This window comes from Temnothorax nylanderi, unplaced genomic scaffold, assembly GCF_030848795.1.
Source record: "Temnothorax nylanderi isolate EJ_2023f unplaced genomic scaffold, tnyl_v1.0 TNYL_tig0236_pilon, whole genome shotgun sequence".
NCBI lineage: Eukaryota > Metazoa > Arthropoda > Insecta > Hymenoptera > Formicidae > Temnothorax > Temnothorax nylanderi.
The window spans coordinates 5,128-26,673 of NW_027249298.1; the positions used below are offsets into that span (position 1 = coordinate 5,128).

Sequence of the window (21,546 nt, forward strand, 5' to 3'; positions counted from 1 at the left end):
AATTTAGCTTTGCTTAACGCTGTATCATTTTAATATTTACATGTCAAAAATAAAGAACATTCTCTAAATAAGAATGTTCTTTTTTTCTATAGGCGCTATTTGCGGACATCATTATCATCAAAATAATCATATTGTACTCTTTATGTGACAATTATTATATTCAAATTAAATTATAATATTCTTGTAATACAAGAATATAAAATTCTTTTAAGAAAATTATATATTCTTGCTTATATATGAAACAATGATTGTGTTGATTTGAATATATTCGTCTTGATTAAAGACTAATTTATTTTCTGTGTAGTCAATCTGCGTGATCTAAATAGAGTTTTATTTATTATATTACAGGCGACAACTCACAATTCTCTCGCATCCAGACTGAGAAGTGGCGCGAGAAGTCTCAAGGACTGCGGGGCAAAATTTACTCCAGAATCCTGATCCCACCGTTGATTACGAAGACATCATACAAGGATCTGGCAAATATGTCTCGAATTCCTCTTATGACACCTGAGAGCGGTTTGCAAGACGCAGATCGTCAAAATATCGTGATGCTTGAGGTGCGCTTTAAAAATAAATGCAAATCTTTCGTCAATACAGAGTTAAACATAATCTTCAGTTTCAAATTTAATACGAGATTTTTTATTTATGAAAACAATCGATTAATTGGATACTTAAATGTTTGAAAATAAATTGATATAAGCGAAAAAGTATATTTTTATATTTTTGAACTTGTCATTCAATAAGCCTCCTTATTTTTTACATATACTATATTATGCCATATATTTTAAATATCTTCTTTTTCGTATAATTAAGAGATTGTATAAAAATATAAACATTATCACTTTTCTATATATATAAAAAAACACTGAGTGGTGTATAATCGAGCTTCTAATTCAGTACTTGCTAATTGTAAGATAAAATCAACTTGGAATTATTGTAATAATTGTAATAAATTATATAACACAGGCTGGATTACCTGGCGACACGTGGACGTATTGCGTCGAGAGAGAACGACTAGCTAGAAGGTCAGAATGGTTTCGGGCGATGCTTACAGGTCCGCTCGCACCACCAGCGACAAATTCGCCGCCGTTGTTGCGATTGCAACACGTTGACAAGCGGGCGTTCGATCATTTTCTCAGGTAAACGTTATCCCCGCGAAAGTACAATTCTCTCTTCACCTCGTGAGAAAATCTCGAGAACAGAATTCTCGAAATACAAATGACAATGCTAAGGCCGGCATATCTTATCAATATAAGGACATCTGAATATAGATGTATTCATAGTTAGAAAATAAGAAAATCTTTTTAAAGAAATTGGTGCTAAGAATTAATTCATTTTATTTAATACAATCTTGATAAAGGCAAAACTTGAGGTAATCTTATTTCTAACTTCAGGTAAATTGTAACATTTCTTTTAAATTAGCCAATGCAAGACGTTCTAAAAAGATATATCTTATATAATATATCTATCGATTATATATATATAATAGTTCCTAAGAATTCGAATCATCAAAGATGATTTTCCTTTGAACTTTCGATTTAAAAAACGGAATTTAAATCTGTCAAGAATATCCCTTCAAACTTCCGATTTTGTTTCTATATAATAACTCATCTCGATTGCGCAGATATCTTCACGACGAGCCCGTCAATTTTATATCGGTCTCGACGGCCAGGGCCACTCTCGACGCGGCTCATCAGTACCTTTGTCCTGGCCTCGCGCGGCTCGCCGTATCGTATCTTGAGAAGCATCTCACACCATCGACCGTACTTGAAATTTACCAGGGCCTCGGGCTCTACGCGAACGATCTGCGGGAGGGAGAGTCTGGCTTTGACAGATCTCCAAATTCACCGTCGGCACCACCACCACCCGGGGACGAGGCCGGTGTAATAGGTGCGCCCTTCATCCCTTTGAAAATAGTATTGGCTGTACATTGTTAAATGTTAAAGCATGAAATTTAAACCAATATCTTGAGTTAAATAACATTTTGTTACTTTTAACTACCATGTGTGTGTGTCGAAATTTATTATTTTAGAACAAAACAGTATTACTTTGACTCCATTGGTTCAGTTAAAATAACTTCCCAGCTAGCGGAAAGTTCTAAAAGACATTTTAAATCACGAAGACGTTTAAAAGACGACATAATTTTTTAGACGTCCTTTAGATGTCTTTTAAATGTTTTTAAGGCGTCTTTTAGAAGCTTCTGCTAGTTAGAATTGTTTTAGTTAAATCAACGATTATATAGAAGCAGTGGCGACCTATAAGAAATAGTTAAAAATGACTCAAATTGAGTATAATTTGGCACTACAAATTTAACTATAGATGAATAAAAATAGAATAAAAGTAATTGGTACCAGAAAGTATTCGAGCAAAAAAATTAAATATATTCGTTCACATTGCAGCTCTCGTGTGCACCGATCTTCTGCTCAAGTGCCTGTCTGTGATCGACTCGAATCCGGCGAAGGTGTTGCATCAGGAGCAGTTCGAGGAACTTAGCGCTCAGGAGGTCGCCCAATTAGCGCGCCGCAACACTCTGAATATCACCAGCGAGTGCATCCTCTTCTCCGCGTTGGACAGGTGGGCCGCAGCCGAGTGTAGGAGACAGGGTGTCGAGCCCCTCCCAGTCAACAAGAGAGCCGTCCTCACGGACGACGTCTGCTTCAGCGTGCGGTACCTTCTTATGAACGACCGGGAATTCGTCAGCGGCCCTATGGCGAGCGGTATCCTGACTAACGAGGAGTGCGTCCACATCGTCTCTAAAATACTCAGGCATCCCGAGAGCTCGAAAAATGATAGTGTAAGTATGCATGTTCTAATCGGGAACTTCTTCACCGTTCTATCCTTCGAAAGGCATTTCATATGTAAAATATCAGTCAATTACATAAATCAAAGTCGTAAAGTAAATTTCATTATTCTAGTCTGATTTACTTAATACGCCTGTTATTTTATTTGTTCTGTATGTCCCATTAATTTCGTGTTTAATAATAATATTGTTTAATAATAATATAATAATCAGAAAAGGTAAAGCTTATATAGATTTTTCTTCAAAAATCCACAGTTTCGCAACAACGCAGCCGTTCATCCGTCCAGATTGTCCAACGCGCCCAGGATGGCGTATAAACGAGAGGACGTGGATTGCAATATGTTGAGGCCGGGTAAAAAAGAGCGACAGGATAATCGGAAAAATAGAAGGAGAGAGTGTGCCAGTCAAGGGCAAAGGACCTGTGCTAGAATAGGGAATTGCCTCGTACAAATATTAGCTTGCGTGTTTGATTAAACATTGTACCATGGAATTACGATTAATCGCAGAACTTCCAAATTTTCCCACCGAACCGAAAGAGATATTGTCTTAATTTTTACGGCACTGTGTTTCTTTTGTTGCAAATTTCTCCCGACAAATCAAGACACGAGATAACAAACGATACAGAAGAATTAAAAGCGATACAGAAGTCTAAAGGCGCGACATTTAATGGTCGCCTAAAAAATAACGATATACATACGCGTTTATTTAAATGGCAATTAAGTCAAATCCGCAGAAGACATTCAGTATAATTGCATAATTAAAGTAAAGCTTACAAATTGTAGATATTTCTCCTTTATATTTTTTATGATAACATTTTTTTTTATATATGTATGCAAAAACACAAGTTATTTCTATTATTGCCGGAATATCGTTAACGTTTTACGCGATCAACTAAAAATGTTAAAAAAATCAGCTAGAAATGTTGAAATCGATATATATACATATATATAGGCAATATTTTTAAAGGTATAATAGAGACTGAGATCTTGAAAAAAAAAACGTTTTTAAATGTTTTTAGAGACGAATTTAGATCTCCGGCGGACTTGTATTGGTGAGACTATTTCAGAGGAACGGAAAAATCGCGCGCTCGTTAAAATTTGAACCACCCACGTGATTTAGAACTATATTGTGCGCCACTTCCATTAATATTATAAACACTTTGTCGTTTTACACACATTTTGTTACTTAGGAAAATATTTTATCTTTTTCACTTGCATTTTCGCGTAAGGTCTGTTGCTACTACAACAGTAGTCTTTCGCTACAATCGATGGACGAAGTCACAAGATTTTCGCTATTATGAGAGACTGCATTTTTCAATATTTTACAAATTTTACAAGAAAACAAGACTTCAAGATTTTGATTCGACCATAGGTGAAAGATTTACGAATATAAATTATTAATGGTCCAACTATAACGTATCTTTTCCATAAGCGCCTTTCCCAAAGATTTTTTTTATAAATCGAATGTACGCGAGTACAAAAAGTATTGTCTACGTTATAAATGCGTATCCTGTTGAGTGTTATTACGACATCTTCGTTGTGTTCATATTTGCTGTTTAGAGTATATGTATAATCTTTAAATTATTTGTATTCTGCATATAGATACGTAGAGCTGCGGTTAAAAATCCGACAGTTGACGCGTTCAAAGATATATATAATATTAATTTTATAAGACGGATCGAGAGAGAGTTATCAAGTATTTATCTGATCTTCATATTAATCTTTAAAAATTTTATCTTTTTATTCTATTTATCCAAAATCTCCGCATTTTTTTAGTATCTAAAATGTCCGTTTCATAATGAAAATGTGATTGTAAGTCGGATACTTTAGGGGAAAAGTGTCTAAAAATGAACATATTATATATGCGGTAAAAATGTGACATTATTAAAGAAATAGTGATTATTTTATGTTGATGAACAATTGGTAAATTTTTATAGCTTTGTACAAGAGAAATCGTTTATGATATCGTTGCCATATACTAATTACTATTTTTAATTGGATTATTGACGTATATGTAACAGAACTTGCACTTTTAGTGTGCGCTTTGATAGAGTTACAGACTGATCGCACGGCCATGCTTATATTTAAGATCTCTGTGATCATTGAGGGAATGAAACCGATTGGAAACAGAAGAATTCAAGCGGTTTCCGAAATCTCTCCTCCTCTCCTCTCCCATATTCTTATTTACACAAAACTTATAAAATATTGATATTATTTTGTATTTCTACTGTAAGTCCAATAAAAACGTGATTATATCGATGTAAGTCCGACTTTGTAGCAAATGGTAGTGTTCCGAAAAATTACTAGTCATACAGATTTGTTTTCCAAACAACTCAGTTACCAGATATAATTCTTTATTCCTCGTATCAAAAATGAAATATGTTAACAATACGTGAACGAGAGAGAATGTGAAATACATAAAATAGCAAAAATATAAATGGTAATGTGTTGTAATTATAAATTGATATTTAGTAAAAAGCATGCCACTTAGTACGCCAAATGATAAATTGTTGAATGGAGCTCGTAAAGGAGCAATGTAAATAATATAATATAAATAAAATACAAAAGAACATCGAATATACAATCTTTGTTAGTAACTATTTGTAGTTGTTAGAGGTTATAACAATGATACTTGATTTAAACACCATTTCAATAAAAAGAGTTTCCCACAACTTTTCATATAAATATATACTTTTTTAATTATATATTAGATATTCATTTATTTATATCAATGGATGTTGCTATATCCAACAATTTATCAGCCATTTCTCGAAATCGTTCCCATTCTTCGCAATGCGATAAAAGCAGTACGCTGAACTTTTCGTAGCCGTAGAAAGCGCCTGCTATCGCGCCGGTCATACTAGCAATCGTGTCTGTGTCGCCGCCCAAAGAGATCTATAAAATAATGACAAAGACGTGATAATGTAAGCGACATTTTCAAATATTTTGTTATATAAAATCGATAATAATTTAATCTGATTGATAGGCTTTGCTATAACTTATAACTTACGGCATATTGAATTCCTCTTCTGAGAGGATTATCAGTTCGTATCCTTTTTATGCGCTTCTGTGCTTTCAGAAAGCAAAAAATCGCGGTAGGAACTGACTCTAAAGCTCTGACTTTAACACCTAGTTGTTCAATTACCCTTTGCTCGTTAGGCTCATCCCCATCCTCAGAAAGTAGATTCTTTACTATGTTTAGTCGCTCTTTATATTCACTATAATTTAATAAGTATAATTAATATGTTTAAATGTAATAATATGTATCGAAATGTAAAATATACCTTGCACCCTCAATTTTATCCATTTTGTTTATGAGGTCGCCAACAAAATTGGTAACATTCAATTCTTCGCTGGGATCTAAACATAGACTTTGTTGAATTGTTATAGCCTGTGATAATAATGGACTTTTGTGACAGATATCTATTAATACAGAAATATATGTATAACTTTTTTAAATTAATAATAATGCAAATAAGAGCGAGACGCCGGTGTTAAAGCGAGAATATATAGTACAAATAAATACTTTAATACAAACATATAAAATACAAACAGTTCGGTTTTACTTTTAGACCCTCTTTAGTATGATATATTAGAAATAAAATTATGATCTTAAAATTGGTTGTAATAAACGCATATGTAGAAGAGTGTTGACGTGTTCTCTAAACCAATGACCAGGGCACAAATTTGGTTTACAAGATCAACTAATGGCATATCGCGAAATCGACTCCTACCTTTTAGATGGAATAAAAAGACGAAAGAGATTAGCCAATTAAGAAATCGCATTTACAAGATGACGTGTAATCCACTTACCAAACAGTCAACCTCGTAACATAGTCATCAGTGTTTGAATTCGATGAAAGTCGATGTTTTCTATCTAGAATCTGCCCATCGACTAAAGGCTTTGCTTTAACAAGGTGAAAGAGGTATCAAGCAAAATCATGAAACATAAAGTGCATAAAGAAAAAGATTAGTCAATAAATAAAACTCGCTTTAATACCAGCGCCCCGCTCTTATTTGCCTTATTATTAATTTGATTGTATATCTTGAGATTCTTGAGAACGTTCTTCTTGCTTCTATTGTATTTATTTATTGATAAAAATTGATTTGCAGTTACTTGTAAAATAGCGCCGTCTATTCCTAGCTTGTGTGCATGTGTAATTTCTGTCGCTTCTTTGACATAATATAAAAGTTTGTCATAATTGTTGTATGAAAATAACGCAACAGGTGCAATTCTCATTGCACCGCCGTTGCCATAAGAACCTAGACCATCGAATAGATTCTTCGCTGGGATCTTTATATTTGTCTCCTCCACGTGCCTCTTCCATTCCTTAAGTACCTATTTGTATAGGAGATTACTAAAACTTAGTATTTATTATAAATTGCAATTATAAAACAATTATAATTATGGAAAAAAAATTATGAAAAACTTTGTATTGTATTATTTGTAAAAAAAATCTGACGTTACACTATATATCGAGAAAAGAACTAAAATCCTGAGATAGACCTATATATATTTATTTCTAATAATTTTGAAGAGATTTAAAATTATTGAGTAACATTAATTTAATATTATAATATCCATATAATATTAAATAATATTAATATCCTGTAATATAAAACTAAAATTATTGCTTAATATATTAGTAAAAAAAACTAACGGTTGCAGTACCAGCTCCGTAACCACGATCAGGCTCTTTATGATAACTTTTTGCGAATCGTTTAGCCACATCAACAATATCCAGATCTTGTTTCTCGATCAATGACTCAGCTAAGGAACGTGTCATTGCTGAATCATCTGTATATACCATGACAGGCTCTACACAATTAAGAATTCTCTAAAAATTCTATAAAAAATTAAAATGTAAGACACATATAGGAAATTTCAGAGTTACTTCTTGATTTTTATGTTTAAGATTATAAGAGGAGAAAATATGACAGTTTTGATATATCATATGTATGGACAGGATTCAAATTAATATCGAGTCTAAATTAATGTTTATTACATCGCATGCAAGTCGGTTTTATTATAAATTATTACAGAGACAGACTTTCGCAACCTAACCTCTGAACTTCGTGTTCCACAATTTATTCAGCCGTCGCTGCAACAAGACTTTTCTGTGACGTGATATAGTTGTTAAGCCCTCGTACGGACTTCCGAGGCAATCGCCGACCAAAACACCCAGCATCGTACCACGAAATTTATTTTTTAGTAACATCGGGTCCATATTCGATTGTTGTTGCACGGAAATCTAACCTATGACTAGTACCGGAACCGGAAGAAGTGAAGAACTTGGTTTCTGGAGCACGCAAAGCGCAAGGACAGCTGTCAAGTGTCAACAGCTGTTGAGATGCTTTTCTTTCGACGAGTTTCGGAACGCGTGCGAAAAGCGGTCTTTCCAACGAACATGCGGAAATAAAATATGGCTACGAAAAGTACGAAAATATATCAATATTGTAGTGTTTTATTTAATATGTAAATTGATCGTGAGATACGGATTTAATCGTTAGATTTTTAAAAAGCTTTCTGGAAATGTTCTTATCTAATCGTGATTTTGCCTTAGAAATTTCTAGTCTATGGCTTTTATTGGCACCTTTGACAACAATTAATCAGGGGTTTAAACTCCTAGGCTGCGGTCCGATTCACGCTCACAGCGTTGTTTTGTAAGCATCTCTCTCAATCTGTCTTCAGCTGCGGTCCACTTGACGCTACAAATACAAATGCTTTGGAGCGTTCTTCTTCTCCTTCTTTCTTCATTGAAAGAAAAGAGAAGAGGAATGCTTCGAAGCATTTGTAGCGTCAAGTGGACCGCAGCCTTCGTTGCATATCAAATAACAAACGAAGATAGAGCGATGCTTTCAGCGCTGTGACCGTGAATCCACGGCAAATGCCACGGACCACAGCCTTAGATAATACTAATTTCATATATTTTTAAATCTTTTTGCTCTCAATGTAGTACGTCACTGTATACTGAATTATAGACGCTTTTCATCCTAAAAAAAAAATAAAGCTTGAATAATATACACAATTTACATATGAATTAGACTTTCCGATAAATAATCTATTGTTTTTAAATACTTTTAAGAAACAGCCAAATGTAGAATAAATTTTTACTCTTTTGTACTCAATCTATAATCTCACACGTACATAATTAGTACGTGTATATATATATATACGCCCACATGTTTATTGACATTACTTCTGAATAAGGCTTTGAAGCGCATGCCTGGAAAATTATATATATACATGACAATTGCATTGTATTTATTTTTCTCGATATTGTTTGTGTATATATTGATTGTTTTCACGATTATGTATGTATATACGTATATATATATATATATATATATATATATATATATACGCGCATGCCATATTGTACAGAATCTCATTGATTTTATAATATAAAATGTTTATATAAGTAATTATATAAATGTATGATTAAATTATTAATTAAATACAATTATACTTTTATCATAAATTTTACGAATAATTTTGTAATGTAAAATCTATGAAATTCTGTACTGGGAAATATTAATGCCTTATATGAAGTTAAAGTGCTTGTCATGTGACGTGGAAAATCCATATGGCATGTGTACTCCGATAAATTAATTTATCAAGACATTAATACCACTGCGCGTGTCACGCGAAGCGAGTACTATGTATAATACGTCAATACGAGTTCGATTAAGTGAACACGATTTTTCCTTCAGCTAGCGGATCCGAAAAGTCTCTTTAATCGACGACCTTTAACCGTGCTCGATATAGAATTGCCGCGTGGAACATTCGTATAATCACGATTTTTTACTAATAAGATGTTGTGCACGTTCACTCGGCCGGAAACAGGCTATTAATCGATCCAACGTTAAAGCCACGCTCGAGCTTAAAGGAGAAACGGCGGTCGCGCGGTCGGTCGAGCCAGTGGCCACCGATGTAATCTCCTCTGTTAATTAATTACAGTGAACTAATTCCTAGGATCTACCGCAATGGAGATAAGGTGGTACTCTAATTTGTTCTTTCGTGATTTATGTCAAAATACTTAAAGGTCATCTGTTGCGCGGGGTTTTCTTTTTAAGTTACGATATTTTACGTTGGGAAAATACCGCTCTAATTTATCTCACGCTTAACGATCGAAACACGAGAACTGTAAATTGCCGTAAAGAATTAGGAACGATATGATCGCTCACGTGAACGTTATGCATATTTCTATAATACCAATTTTCCTCTATGTATCGTGATAATGCTAGTAAAATTTATAAAATGTCATATATGGAATTGTTTGGATATTAATAGAATTTGTGCGCAATTATAATTGTGTAATATAATTTCCACGTTATTTATTGCACTCATAAAGTTCACTTTAACAAATGCAATAATTCAAGAACAATATCCGCGTCGCGACACTCGTGAACACGGTAAGACCGTGCTCGATCGTGACTATAATAGCGTAGATTATTTTTGTTGCCGCGCGGTTATATCTTATCGACGTACATTTACATGTGTACGAATTTCTCAAATCTCGATTAACGAATCTTTTCGCGCTTTTGCAGCACGTATACTATTTATCGACATTAAATGCTTTCCGCCACGCCACTCTCATGCAATTACGTCATATTTGCGTGACGGGATTAAGCCCGCTAATTTGCGGAGGGTATTATACTCCGCGAGTGTACAGTTCTCGCGTTATCCGTTCATTTATTGTCCATTTATTTCCTATACATTTTCATCGTTGATACCTGCGCCGGATACTCGGCGCGCGTTCCAGTATTTCCAGCGTCGCGCGTCCTACGTGAGGGATACCACCCTCGCACGCACCGTAACCTTCAGATGGCTTAAGGGTGGTTTCGCCGAGTGACGCGGCGCGCGTCGAAGGGATCGGCGGCGGCACTCGACCGCGGTGATTTGACGCGCTGCCGCCGCCTCGCGATTGGTCGGACCGCTCGGCCAATCGGCGGTGGCGCCGTCTACTAGGCGCGCTCTACCCGGGCAGCCAGTGTACCGCCGGTCGCGTACCTGTTCGGATTGTTTCTGTTTCGGTTGCAGTTCGCGCTCGTGAAAGACCCCCTCTCCCCCCTCGACCCTCCGCTGGTGAACCGGCAGTGCCTCGCGGAATATCGAGATATCCGTTCATTCAATCCTTCTCTATCCTTCTCTTTCTTTCTCCCCCTCCCACCCTCTCTCTCTCTCTCTCTCTCTCTCTCTCTCTCTCACACACACACACACACACACACACACACACACACTTCCTCTCTTCGTATCGGATAATGATTGGTCCGCGCCGATGTTGAGGACCGGCGCGACGATACGAAACGTGACGAGATCATGTTATGGAGATCGGCGAGTTGACGTCCTCCTCGTGTCTCGTCGCCGCGCTGTCTCCCCGCACGACGGTGGGAGGGTCGTCAACCGCGTCGCCGAGTGATCCACCTGCTCGAGTCGACCGCCGCCACCGTCGCCGCCGCCGCCGCTGATGCAGCCGCGTGCGAGCCGCTGCCTCTCGCTCCCGGGATCGCCACCGCTACCGCCGCCGCCGCCGCCCCCGCTGCCGCCGTCGTCGACCGTCGACGCGATTCTCTCGCGCGGACCAAACGGGAGATCCGCGATAGGATAGGCGCGCGTGTATACTCCATCCACTCCTTTTCCCTGCCTGCGCCCCGTAAATCGCGTCCTACGACCAAGAAGTCACACCTGCAGCACCCTCTCGCCGCAGTCCGTTTATTATCGCCGATCGCAGCCCCGTACCCCGTATCGCCGCCTCCTTCGTTAACAGGTGACGAATCTCGAATATGCGATCTCTTTTTTTATTTATTAGCATGGTTCATTGGCGACGCGGCGGACATTTCGTACGGTTTGATAGGAGCGGAGTTTAAGGGCTGTCAGTTTAGGCATGGGCGCCCATGAGGGAGGAGCAAGGAGGGGCATATACCTCCCTGGATTTTAATTTTTAAAATTTTTTAATTGATTTTAGATAGCTTTTTGTAATAATCTGCATAAATATTTCTTTAGAAAATATTATATGAAAATACATTTGGCAGAGCTTTACGTAAATCGAAAAATCCCATATGCATAGGAACTCCTTTCTTTTTTTAGAATAAGCGAACTCATCGATAGTATTTTGTCTTCTGGGGTCGAATGCGTATCTTGAAAATTACAAAAGAAGTGAACAGATTTACTAGATTTCGACAAATAAAATCATAGATACTGTAGTGAATTTCCTCACTTTTGTAAATTTCACCTCATTTCAAGATATATAATCGACCCCCTGGAAGTTAAGAAAATTTGAAATTTGCCTTTTTTCTGAATAATTATTTTTCATTGTTTTATTTATATTAAACGAAGTATCTTATTTCTGAACTCTCAGTCCTTCACAACCTGAACAAAAATGGTACACCCAAAAATATTTACACTCTGCCCCCCCCCCCCCTCTTGAAAAAAGTTGTAAGGCATATGAGTTTAGGTAGTTTAAATCCGGTGTCAACTCTGTGAGAAGAGAATGGTAGTACGTGAGAAAAGAATTCGGTAATTAAACCGTGCTTCAAGTGCTACAATCAACGTCAAATGAGAAATTTCTCGGGTAACATGCCCCTCCTCCCCATTATGTTTCGTAGCGAATACTCACAGCAGCTCCGCGTTCGTTAGCACGATATCTAAATTGCAATGTTTGGATCTGAGGGTGAATAGAGAATAGAGATTTCTTAAGGGAGGTCTTCTCTGTCTGCACGTGTGTGTGTGTGTGTGTGTGTGTGTGTGTGTGTGTGTGTGTGTGTGTGTGTGTGTGTGTGTGTGTGTGTGTGTGTGTGTGTGTGGCTCGCTATTGCATTTATGATAATATAATTGATGCGCTTGACTTCGAAATGTAGATCTGAAAGAATGTTGAAAATCTAAGAGAACCTCGGAAAAAATTCCTCTAATGGAAAAACTCGCGATTTAGGTACAGGCGATTAGTCAATCGTGCAATTATAAAAAATCATAAATTAAAAACTCGAGCCAAGCTCGAAATATGATAAAAAAATTAATAAAAAAAAATTTACTCCGAAAATTAAATTTTACAATATTGAAGTTTTATAGTCTATATACCAGAAAATTTCGTATATATAAACCTCTATAATCAATGATAAACCCGTTATTGGCTGGAAAATTGGCAAGGTCAATTATTTGCGTTTCTCTCGTACACATTTCAGTCTCAATAAGGAATATTTCGTAATTTTTGATTGAAACATCAATTTGCATAATTTCATTTTAAGTGAGCGATTGTTATTTAAATATGGAAATATATGAAACGGATCTGCGTTAATATAAATTTATTTGTTTATTGATAAATTATTAATAAAATAATATACATCTGCGAGAATTGGTTAATTAATTAGAAGAGAAAAATAAAATTACACGGATGATACAATGCGCGAAATAGTTGAAATAATATCGCGACACAAGGAACAAAAGACTGTAAGGGCTTCTAAGTGCTAAAGACGTTGCTTTAGGTGTAACACTTTACACACCTACTTTGACATTTTTTTACATTTTTCTGAAATGCTGATTTAGATAATTGTCCATTGTAATACTTCCTGCATCATTAAGCATAGGCCCGACGGTGAAGCTTTATTTATACACCTTACGGTATGCCTGTTGACCCCATATCACGTTGTTATATATACGCGACAATCGCGATATAAATATTTTGACATTAATCTTTAACATTTTCCGCGAATTCAGCGTCTGTCAGCGCTGATAAAGGCAGCGCGTTGCGCTGCAAGGAAAGTTGTCGCACCGCAAACCTCGAAGTGGTTTTGTTAGTGGTATTTATTATCCTTTGCGCGAAGATTCTCTCTTACCGTTGGACTCCCTTTTACTCTTATTAATATCAAGTACTAACCGCATTGCCTCGCATTATTCGCAATTGCAAAGACGCGTTGCCCTGCACGCTATATACTTTTTATATAGATAATGCCAGAAAGTATAAGATTGAATAAAAGTAAATTAAAAAGATATATATTTTATAAAACGATATATTCATTTCTCAGCACGCATGTCCAAAATCGGGATATAAAACATCTTAAAGACATCTTTAAGACATTTTTAAGGCGTCTTATAATATAATGTCAAAATGTCTTATATCCCGATTTTGAACATGGTGTTGTCTGGGTTATAACTGAAAAAGACGTGTCGTGTCAAAGTAAACAATTGCTAAGTTCTAATTTAACTTAATTAAATGTTAAATTAAATAATTTAATAATCAAATATTGATTGGATTCCGGCATGAAAGTTTCCTTTTCCGCTGCTGGCCTCCTTTCATGCCCAGAAAAAATAGGGAAGTCTGATAGACTCCGCGTGCATTAGGGTTTCTATATACGCTCTTGCATCCCTCACGATGGTGTCTCGTGGTTTTTATCAATAAATTTCGAACGACCGCGCCCAGAATCGATCTCGAAGTTTTGGCACGGTAACCTTTCGCGAATTCTAAGCCATCGATTTTTATGCGAGCGATATTCACTCGTCTTACCCGGCTATTTTTACGATCCTCGCGGAGTGACCCCGAAATCTAGATCTAAGACGCAGCTTCAGCTTACGTCCGTGTCTTCCTAATAGTGATTAATAGCGTATATGCACGCAACTATCAAACGGGAACGGCTTTATCCTAGAATCGTGAACTTTAAAGCACTCTCAGGCCGCATATATCAGACTTGCCCCGTCTCCCATCCTCGCTCAGTCCGTTTTTGTTTGTTTGCGCTATCTTTCTTTCATTTCGCGGGACCTATGCCAAATCCTGAAAAATCTGTAACACTACACGGATATAAATACAAATGCCACGAGCGGAATTGCCGGAAAGCGACAATTAATTACGACAAACTCGCTCGGTCGCGGAGAAACCTCAGGATTCCACAAATGCGAAACAACTTGATTTCACCGTTATCTTGAGATATACAGGCACACCGTAAATGTCCGTTCAGTTGCGAAGACGGAACTAATTACCCGATCGGAGGGAACATTGATATAATCGATAAGCGCGCCGCGTGTAATTAGAACGTTAAAAATAATCGCGCTTTGCATTACACCCTGTTCGTTACCAATGCGCGAACGCATTTCGCACGCGTTTCGCGCGGTTTGTTCGCCGCCACCAAGTCGCGAGGGTATCACATGGAAAATATTTTGCAGTTCGCCGCTCGAAAGAGAGTTTCGCGCTTCCTCCTCCTTCTCCTCCGGTAGACGCGAGATCTCGAGGGGAAGAAGTCGAGCGAGACGCGCGGCAGAGAGGATCGATATAGGATAGAGGAAACGCACGATGAGACGCACGATGACGGGGAACGTGCCGATGATAGTGTGACCTCGCGGGTCACCGGATATAAAAAGAACAGAAAGAAGCTGGAAGCTGGGGGTAGGAGGCAGCCCTGTCGTGGAGTTTCGACAATTTAGGCGGCGGCAGGATCAAAGGTCATGGCAACGCCGCCGGACTCGCCGGGACCGGAAGAGGCGTTCTTTGAATTCGAGAGCACGAGGGCGAGGCAACAGACCACCAGGCCGGTGCCTATAGAGGAGCTTCTGCGACAGACCAAGTTCTCCCGCCAGGAGATCCGAGTCATGTATCGAGGCTTCAAGCAGGTACGTCCCCTCTTGACCTATCAGGGCACCATCGATGGCATCGATTCTCTCGGTGATCACTCGAACTTTGGCGAGCGCGAAATTATGCAAGAGGAAAAAAAGCATTTTTACACCATCGCATTTATCACAATTTTTATTCGCGCGTTCATTGTAATATGCAAATGAGCCTTATCGCACTTGGCTGCATAGCGCCATCATTTATTTTCATCACCTTGCAGCTCGCCGAGATTTCTCTCTTGTACACGAGAAGATTTCCTTCAATTTATGTGAGATTATTTCATTGGCACTTGCATAATTTTGCATTTCTAATCTACGATTGAAGATTTGACCTAAAAAACCTGACCCGTGAGTCCGTAAAGCAAAAATCTCAAAGGGAGAAGAGCTTCTCGTCGATAATGTATCTATTTAAAACATATTCCAAAAGTTATTAATTCTCATACCTTATTCCTTTTATTAAATACCTTTGAACATTTAACATAACAGAATTTGTCGAATCTCACATCGAGAAATGATTAAACATAATCATGTGTGAACTCTATTATAGTATCTATTACCTAAACTTATTGTTAATTCGAACTATGCCGAAGCCGAGAATTCCGAACATCGTTTTGTTCGTTGTTGCAAGATTACAGCAACGCGCGGTAGCCGATATAGCATAGTTCGTACTAGTATTTTTAACCCCTTCTTTATTAAAGATAGTCTCGCAAAGTATTGATTATTCACGGGCATCCCACAGAAATTGTTAACGCGGTTACGTAAATGAATTGATTATAGCGCCATTGGGCTCAATCATCAGTAAAAAGCACTTCTTTCCAATCGATTTGTTGCGTCAGCATTTAGCATTTGGCTCATATATTTTTAACTGTTCGTGATAAGTGAATTTTACATCGAGCTTGCAACGTACATAACACAAGCATTTTATTGCTTATAAACAAATTTGTTGATATTCCCGAGACATGCCCGAAAATCAGTTAGTTAGCGTGGAATTACGCGATGAAATTATAGGAATAATCAAACTCGATTCCTACATTTCGTAAATGTAACAATTATGCCGATTTGTATTCATACAAACGTGTTTTCATACAATCCGTGTGGCAATGTGTGAAGGTAAGACAATACAGCGACGAAGTATAAATTGTGTTAACAACGCGGAAATAATCGTACGGGGTATAAGACGTTTATATCGATCTAGACTTTCGGCTGCGTCCGGTTGTAAGAAAAAATGTAAGCAGTAGGAATTACTTGCGTGGGTATAATAGAAAAATGATAGAAACTTGGCACTAGACGGATACGTTCGTATAGCCAAGAACGGGTTTGGTTGATATCCTACATCTCTCTCCAATCACAGTTTTATGGCTAAATTTTATATCGCTTCGTCGTATCTTCTCCGTTGTATCTTCTTCGATAGATACAATGGTGCGATAGAAGTTCCCAATGGATTGTAGTGATTGTATCTTTTATAACATAGAATCGCTAACGTGCTATTGAATGAATGATAATACTCATCATATTAAGTTCCTGACGATTTCTACAATTTATTCGTGCGCAAAAAACACCAAATAACTGTTTTTTCTTTAAATCGAAGCTTTAAAAACATACATTCTCTCTCTTTCTCTCAGTTTTATTAAGAAATAAATTGCAGGATATTATTTATACACGGAAAGAATTTTTTGTTATATTTTACCCTTAAATTCACTACAAACTTGGGACAACTTGGCAACACCAAGGAATTTTTAAAATATACAAAAGACATTTTACAAACAACATGATAAAAATTACCAAGCAGATTGGTAAATTTTGAAAAATTATTGAAATTTCCTAGATATATTTTAGTAAAATTAATCAAACATATTTTATATTTTAATGTAATAGATATTAATATCTTTTATTATGGTGGATATTAATCAGAATAGCTCGCATAAAATTCTTGGTGGTACATGTTGTCCCATAACTACCATGATTTCAGGGTAAATTTTAAGAGAAAATTATCTCCGTGTATGGATATTATTTATATACCGATAACGTGTATACTTCTTAATATTCTCAAATGACTGCGCTAAACGGCTAAAATAAAATACTTACTGAAGTTATCGAAAAGACAAACAGCCAAATATCCGCGGTGATCGTTTCGGTATGTAATTACGCACGCGACTCCTACCATCCATGTGTGGGCATAACTTACCCTGCATGATGGTGCTATTCATTCATACTGAAGTGATCCGTCGTCGATATCGGATCTACTGCTCGTCATACGCTCGGGCTTTGCGGTGCATAATTTTTCACTGACGCACGGTTCGATGAAGCTCAAAGCCGTGCACGCTTCGGAGTCCTGTGCGGTCCGTTACTTTCACGACTCTCGTGAAATATTCACTAGCGAGTTGCGGCGATGGTCAGTGGTGGTGGTCAGTCCACCTGAAGCCGAGCCGATGTGCGCGGTCTCTCCAAGGCTCACTAACGTAAATATCCCCCCCCCCCCTCCGTGGTTGTTTTGTACGATGTACAAAACCAAGTTCCTGGAAAAGATGTGTATCGCCGGCGAAACTATGTCCAAGTCTTGACCAACCTATGATTATATAGCTAGTGCCCCAACAGGAATTGTTCGCGAGTGCGAACTCGCATGAAGGACATGCTACGTTTATCGCGCTTCCCACGGATCTCGAGCAATTTCAAGCAAATCTTTTCTTTTACAATATAAATATATTTTATATTGTATAAAAAATATTTTTATATTGTATTGCCAAACGACAGAGTACGGAATCTTTATTTGTGTTCTTCTGAATTTTATCATTGATCCTCATCATGCTTTTTTTTACATAATTCAAATGCGATCCAAGAATCCACCAAACAAGTCTTCGAACTAGCTCTGATCGTGCAAAAAAGTGGGAATATTTTATACAATTTTAAGAGATATATATTACAGTTACATGTATAAATCCAAATCGCTTTGTATTTACAATTTGGGGTTCGTTTGTCGTTATTGTCGTGGTATGATGTGATGGTGGATAAGATATGTCGCCAAAAATATCATTCGCGACTCTTTGTCGACTCTGAGTCGGATGGTGATTCCACGAGTATGTGCCCAAATCGACTCTTGGTTGGAGTGTCGATTGGCCGATGAGAGCAATTAGAATCCTGTATCCTATAAGAGAAGCGCGACCGGCTTAGTTCATTGTCAGTATCGCAATGAATTCTGGAGAGTATTAAAAATGGCGTCGTTTGCAGACGGACTATGAATACCGCCCTTAGACGAGGTAATGGAAAATCATTCTTGAAGGAATTGTGTTAGTTCTTTAGAGGGAATACTTATGTATCTATAATAGAAAAATAACATAATCATATATGTACATAAATACTGTAAATAAAAATTAATTTATAATTTTTTAGAAATAATGTAATATATGAGAAAATAAAAAACGCATAGATATACTGAAAAAAATATATTCAATAGAAATCATTACGAAATAAACAGAAAATGAAAGAGCACACACACGGGTGAGTGCCTACACTGAGAACCCATTTCGTTGAATCAACTAAATCCTTGTTTGGATATGGGCAAACAAATTCTTTAGTTAATATAACAAAAATTTGGTTCACATAACAAAAAATTTGGTTAACATAACAAAAATTTTTTAACATAACTAAATTTTTTGTTATGTGAACCAAATTTTTGTTATATATTAACTAAAGAATTTGTTTGCCCATATCCAAACAAGGATTTAGTTGATTCAACGAAATGGGTTTCTCAGTGTAGTAAGAGACTATGATAAATATTTACTTGTATAAAATAAAACGAATAACACTAGAAAAAGATTAAAAAGATAATATTCTTATGTCCCAGAACATAAATATATATCGTTATATACAAATGAAATGTTCTTACACATAACACAGCTGTTCGTATAGAATGTAAACAATGTTGCCCATTGGTATTATAAATGGCTGCCGAGTCACGTGATTTATGATAACCACCAACAAAAAATATCGATTTCTAATATTCCATTATTAGAAAACGCGATAAAGATATATATTATTATATACATATAATATCTTTGATACAATATCATATTGTTTATGCTGACGTGTCCCGCGCCTTGTCGTCATCTGTACGGATTGATGAGTGCGCCACATGTAAAATTCTGTCCTGCGCGAAATTACGTATTCCCCTTGATGACGTGCCCTCGTTTGCCGAGATTTATTCGACGGTTGTTACGGTTTTGGAAATTGAGAGAGCGCCATGCCACTCACGGCCTGATAGTCGCGCGTACCCAAGTACACTGTCGTCGTCCTTTTCCGAGAGTGTGGGAGAATAGGGTCTCTCGGCAGCTATTTGAATTTATTGCGACCGCGGGAATACCGTCTCGTGAATTCCCGCTTTTCACAAAAGTGCCTGGATATGTTTCTTGGACATTTTCGCTCGCGGGAAATCATCGCGAGGAGGTTGTGATTGCACATACGTGCGGAAGATTGCTTTTTCGAAAAAATGCATTTCAATCGAACGCAATTAAAAATAATCGCGTATGCGGTATTCGACGCGGAAATTGGCGTGTGATTTGTATTAACGCGAGGTAGGAAGAAAATATACGACGAGAATCGCGGTGAACGGAAGGATAACGAGCATGGAAGAAGTATCCTCGTTACACCTCTTCCATATTTCCGGTGCAAATATCCTTTTTATATTCCATCATTTACGAAATATATATTCAATGCGACGCGTTCTCGTATGGCCGTGGAAACTAATTTTTTTTTAACAGACGAGAACGCAGCATACATCTCTTATCTTTTAGATAAAATAAATTTGTAGAACGCGCGCGCTTTGAATATTTATCAAAATGGACTAGGAGGGACTAGGTGGATTTATATCTCGGCACAAGAGCACTGCACATTTATATCGCTCTCGGCTCACAGACTATTTATTCCACTTCGTGAGTTCAGTTTGTGCTTGTATCTTACGACTACATAAAGTAATGTTTCTATTCGCAAACTGCATCCTGCAAGCGCTATATTTTCGTCGGATACGCGCTGCGCACCTGCAATATTTCGAATTTCGAAACCAAATATATGTACCTTTGAACGCACCGCGACGTTCGTATTCCGTCGTATAGTATAAAGCGCCAATTTTATCGTTTGCCGAGAATTTTCGCTTGCATCAACAAAATCAGTTCTTGATTTTCGAGTTTTTTACGCTAAACGGTTGCCGAACACCAAGAGATCTCAGTGTGCATATATGCAACGTTGCATGTATAACACTGCACGACGTTATATACACTGCCTTGCACGCTCAATCATGCCTAGCACCTCTGCCCTTAATATTAAAAGCGAAGATTAAGCAAACACGCAAGCACATATTAAGTAGGCAGCCCGCGCTGCAGAATTTAAAGGCTACTCACTCCCGACAGGGTGGTTCAATTTACCTAGCGGGACGTGGACGAACTGTCCGGGGCGCTAACTTATTCAGTAGCCGCTTACACAATGGCTCGCGTATCGTCGTAACACGAAGGTGCATAGGATGGCATAAACGCGAACTAAGCTGTCCCTCGGCGCTTTTTCATGGCCGCCCATATTTCTTCGCGATCGCGCTTTTAACGATGTCGCATAGCATGCGAGAATAGCACCAACTGAATTTCCTGTGAAACGAGAATGCGTGCATTTCTCAACCGCGGAGACACAAGGACGAAGGGCAACCGCACGCTTCGCCTCTATTATCCGATGCATTCATCCCCAGGTAGGAATATACAAATGGCCCAGTCTCGAGCCAGGCTTGGTCCAATGAGGAGAAAGTATGGGCCAAGCATGGCAACTAGGCTGGTCCAAGCCTGGTTGAAGCCTGGGATGATAACCTCGGGCAAAGCTCGGGGTGCTCGAGGTGCCAGGCTTGGCCCAAGGCTTGGGTAACAATAAAGCCAAGCTTGGCTCAGAGTAAAAAAACAATACTGCCAGGGCTCATTTCTCTTTTACAAATGATTATTTAATATTCAATACACGCAGAAAATTTTTCTCGAAAATACAAGTATACACGAACAAAGTAAATACCATACTAATCTTGCACGGCTAGGATATAGTCATAATATGCAAAAGATTTCAAGAAAGTATAGGAAAAATTTAGAGAGCAAAGAATAAAACGATACGCAGAAGTAAATATTTCCATTAAG

The 21,546-nt window shown here is 37.6% G+C and overlaps 3 protein-coding genes across 7 annotated transcripts in view; 2 read left to right on the forward strand and 1 right to left on the reverse strand.

Moving 5' to 3' along the window:
• Positions 1–348: 348 nt before the first annotated feature.
• Axed (BTB/POZ domain-containing protein axundead) lies at positions 349–5,376 on the forward strand. The gene is made up of 5 exons (XM_071718059.1): positions 349–557; positions 967–1,139; positions 1,625–1,890; positions 2,400–2,794; positions 3,056–5,376. Exons 1-5 carry the CDS (start codon positions 483–485, stop codon positions 3,272–3,274), a joined length of 1,128 nt encoding a protein of 375 aa, XP_071574160.1. The 5' UTR covers positions 349–482; the 3' UTR covers positions 3,275–5,376.
• Positions 5,137–8,150, reverse strand: LOC139779646 (ADP-ribosylhydrolase ARH3). 2 transcript variants are annotated; one of them, XM_071718061.1, is made up of 6 exons: positions 7,865–8,150; positions 7,461–7,618; positions 6,917–7,138; positions 6,084–6,190; positions 5,810–6,017; positions 5,137–5,694 (listed from the first exon to the last, which is right to left on the reverse strand). In XM_071718061.1, the coding sequence occupies exons 1-6, from the start codon at positions 8,025–8,027 to the stop codon at positions 5,515–5,517; spliced, it is 1,038 nt and encodes a 345-aa protein (XP_071574162.1). In that variant the 5' UTR covers positions 8,028–8,150; the 3' UTR covers positions 5,137–5,514. The 2 variants fall into 2 exon arrangements, with proteins under 2 accessions (XP_071574162.1, XP_071574163.1); XM_071718062.1 differs by having other exon boundaries at positions 7,461–7,646; positions 7,865–7,984.
• Positions 8,151–10,783: 2,633 nt separating this feature from the next.
• The window catches only part of LOC139779633 (A-type potassium channel modulatory protein KCNIP1), an 86,982-nt gene continuing 76,219 nt past the window's right edge, over positions 10,784–21,546 (forward strand). For 2 of the 4 annotated variants that reach the window (XM_071718047.1, XM_071718044.1), the window contains exons 1-2: positions 10,784–11,570; positions 14,954–15,397. In XM_071718047.1, coding sequence (XP_071574148.1) covers positions 15,233–15,397 — 165 coding nt within the window. In that variant the 5' untranslated portion in view covers positions 10,784–11,570; positions 14,954–15,232. The other 2 variants (XM_071718045.1, XM_071718046.1) reach the window with 2 other exon arrangements.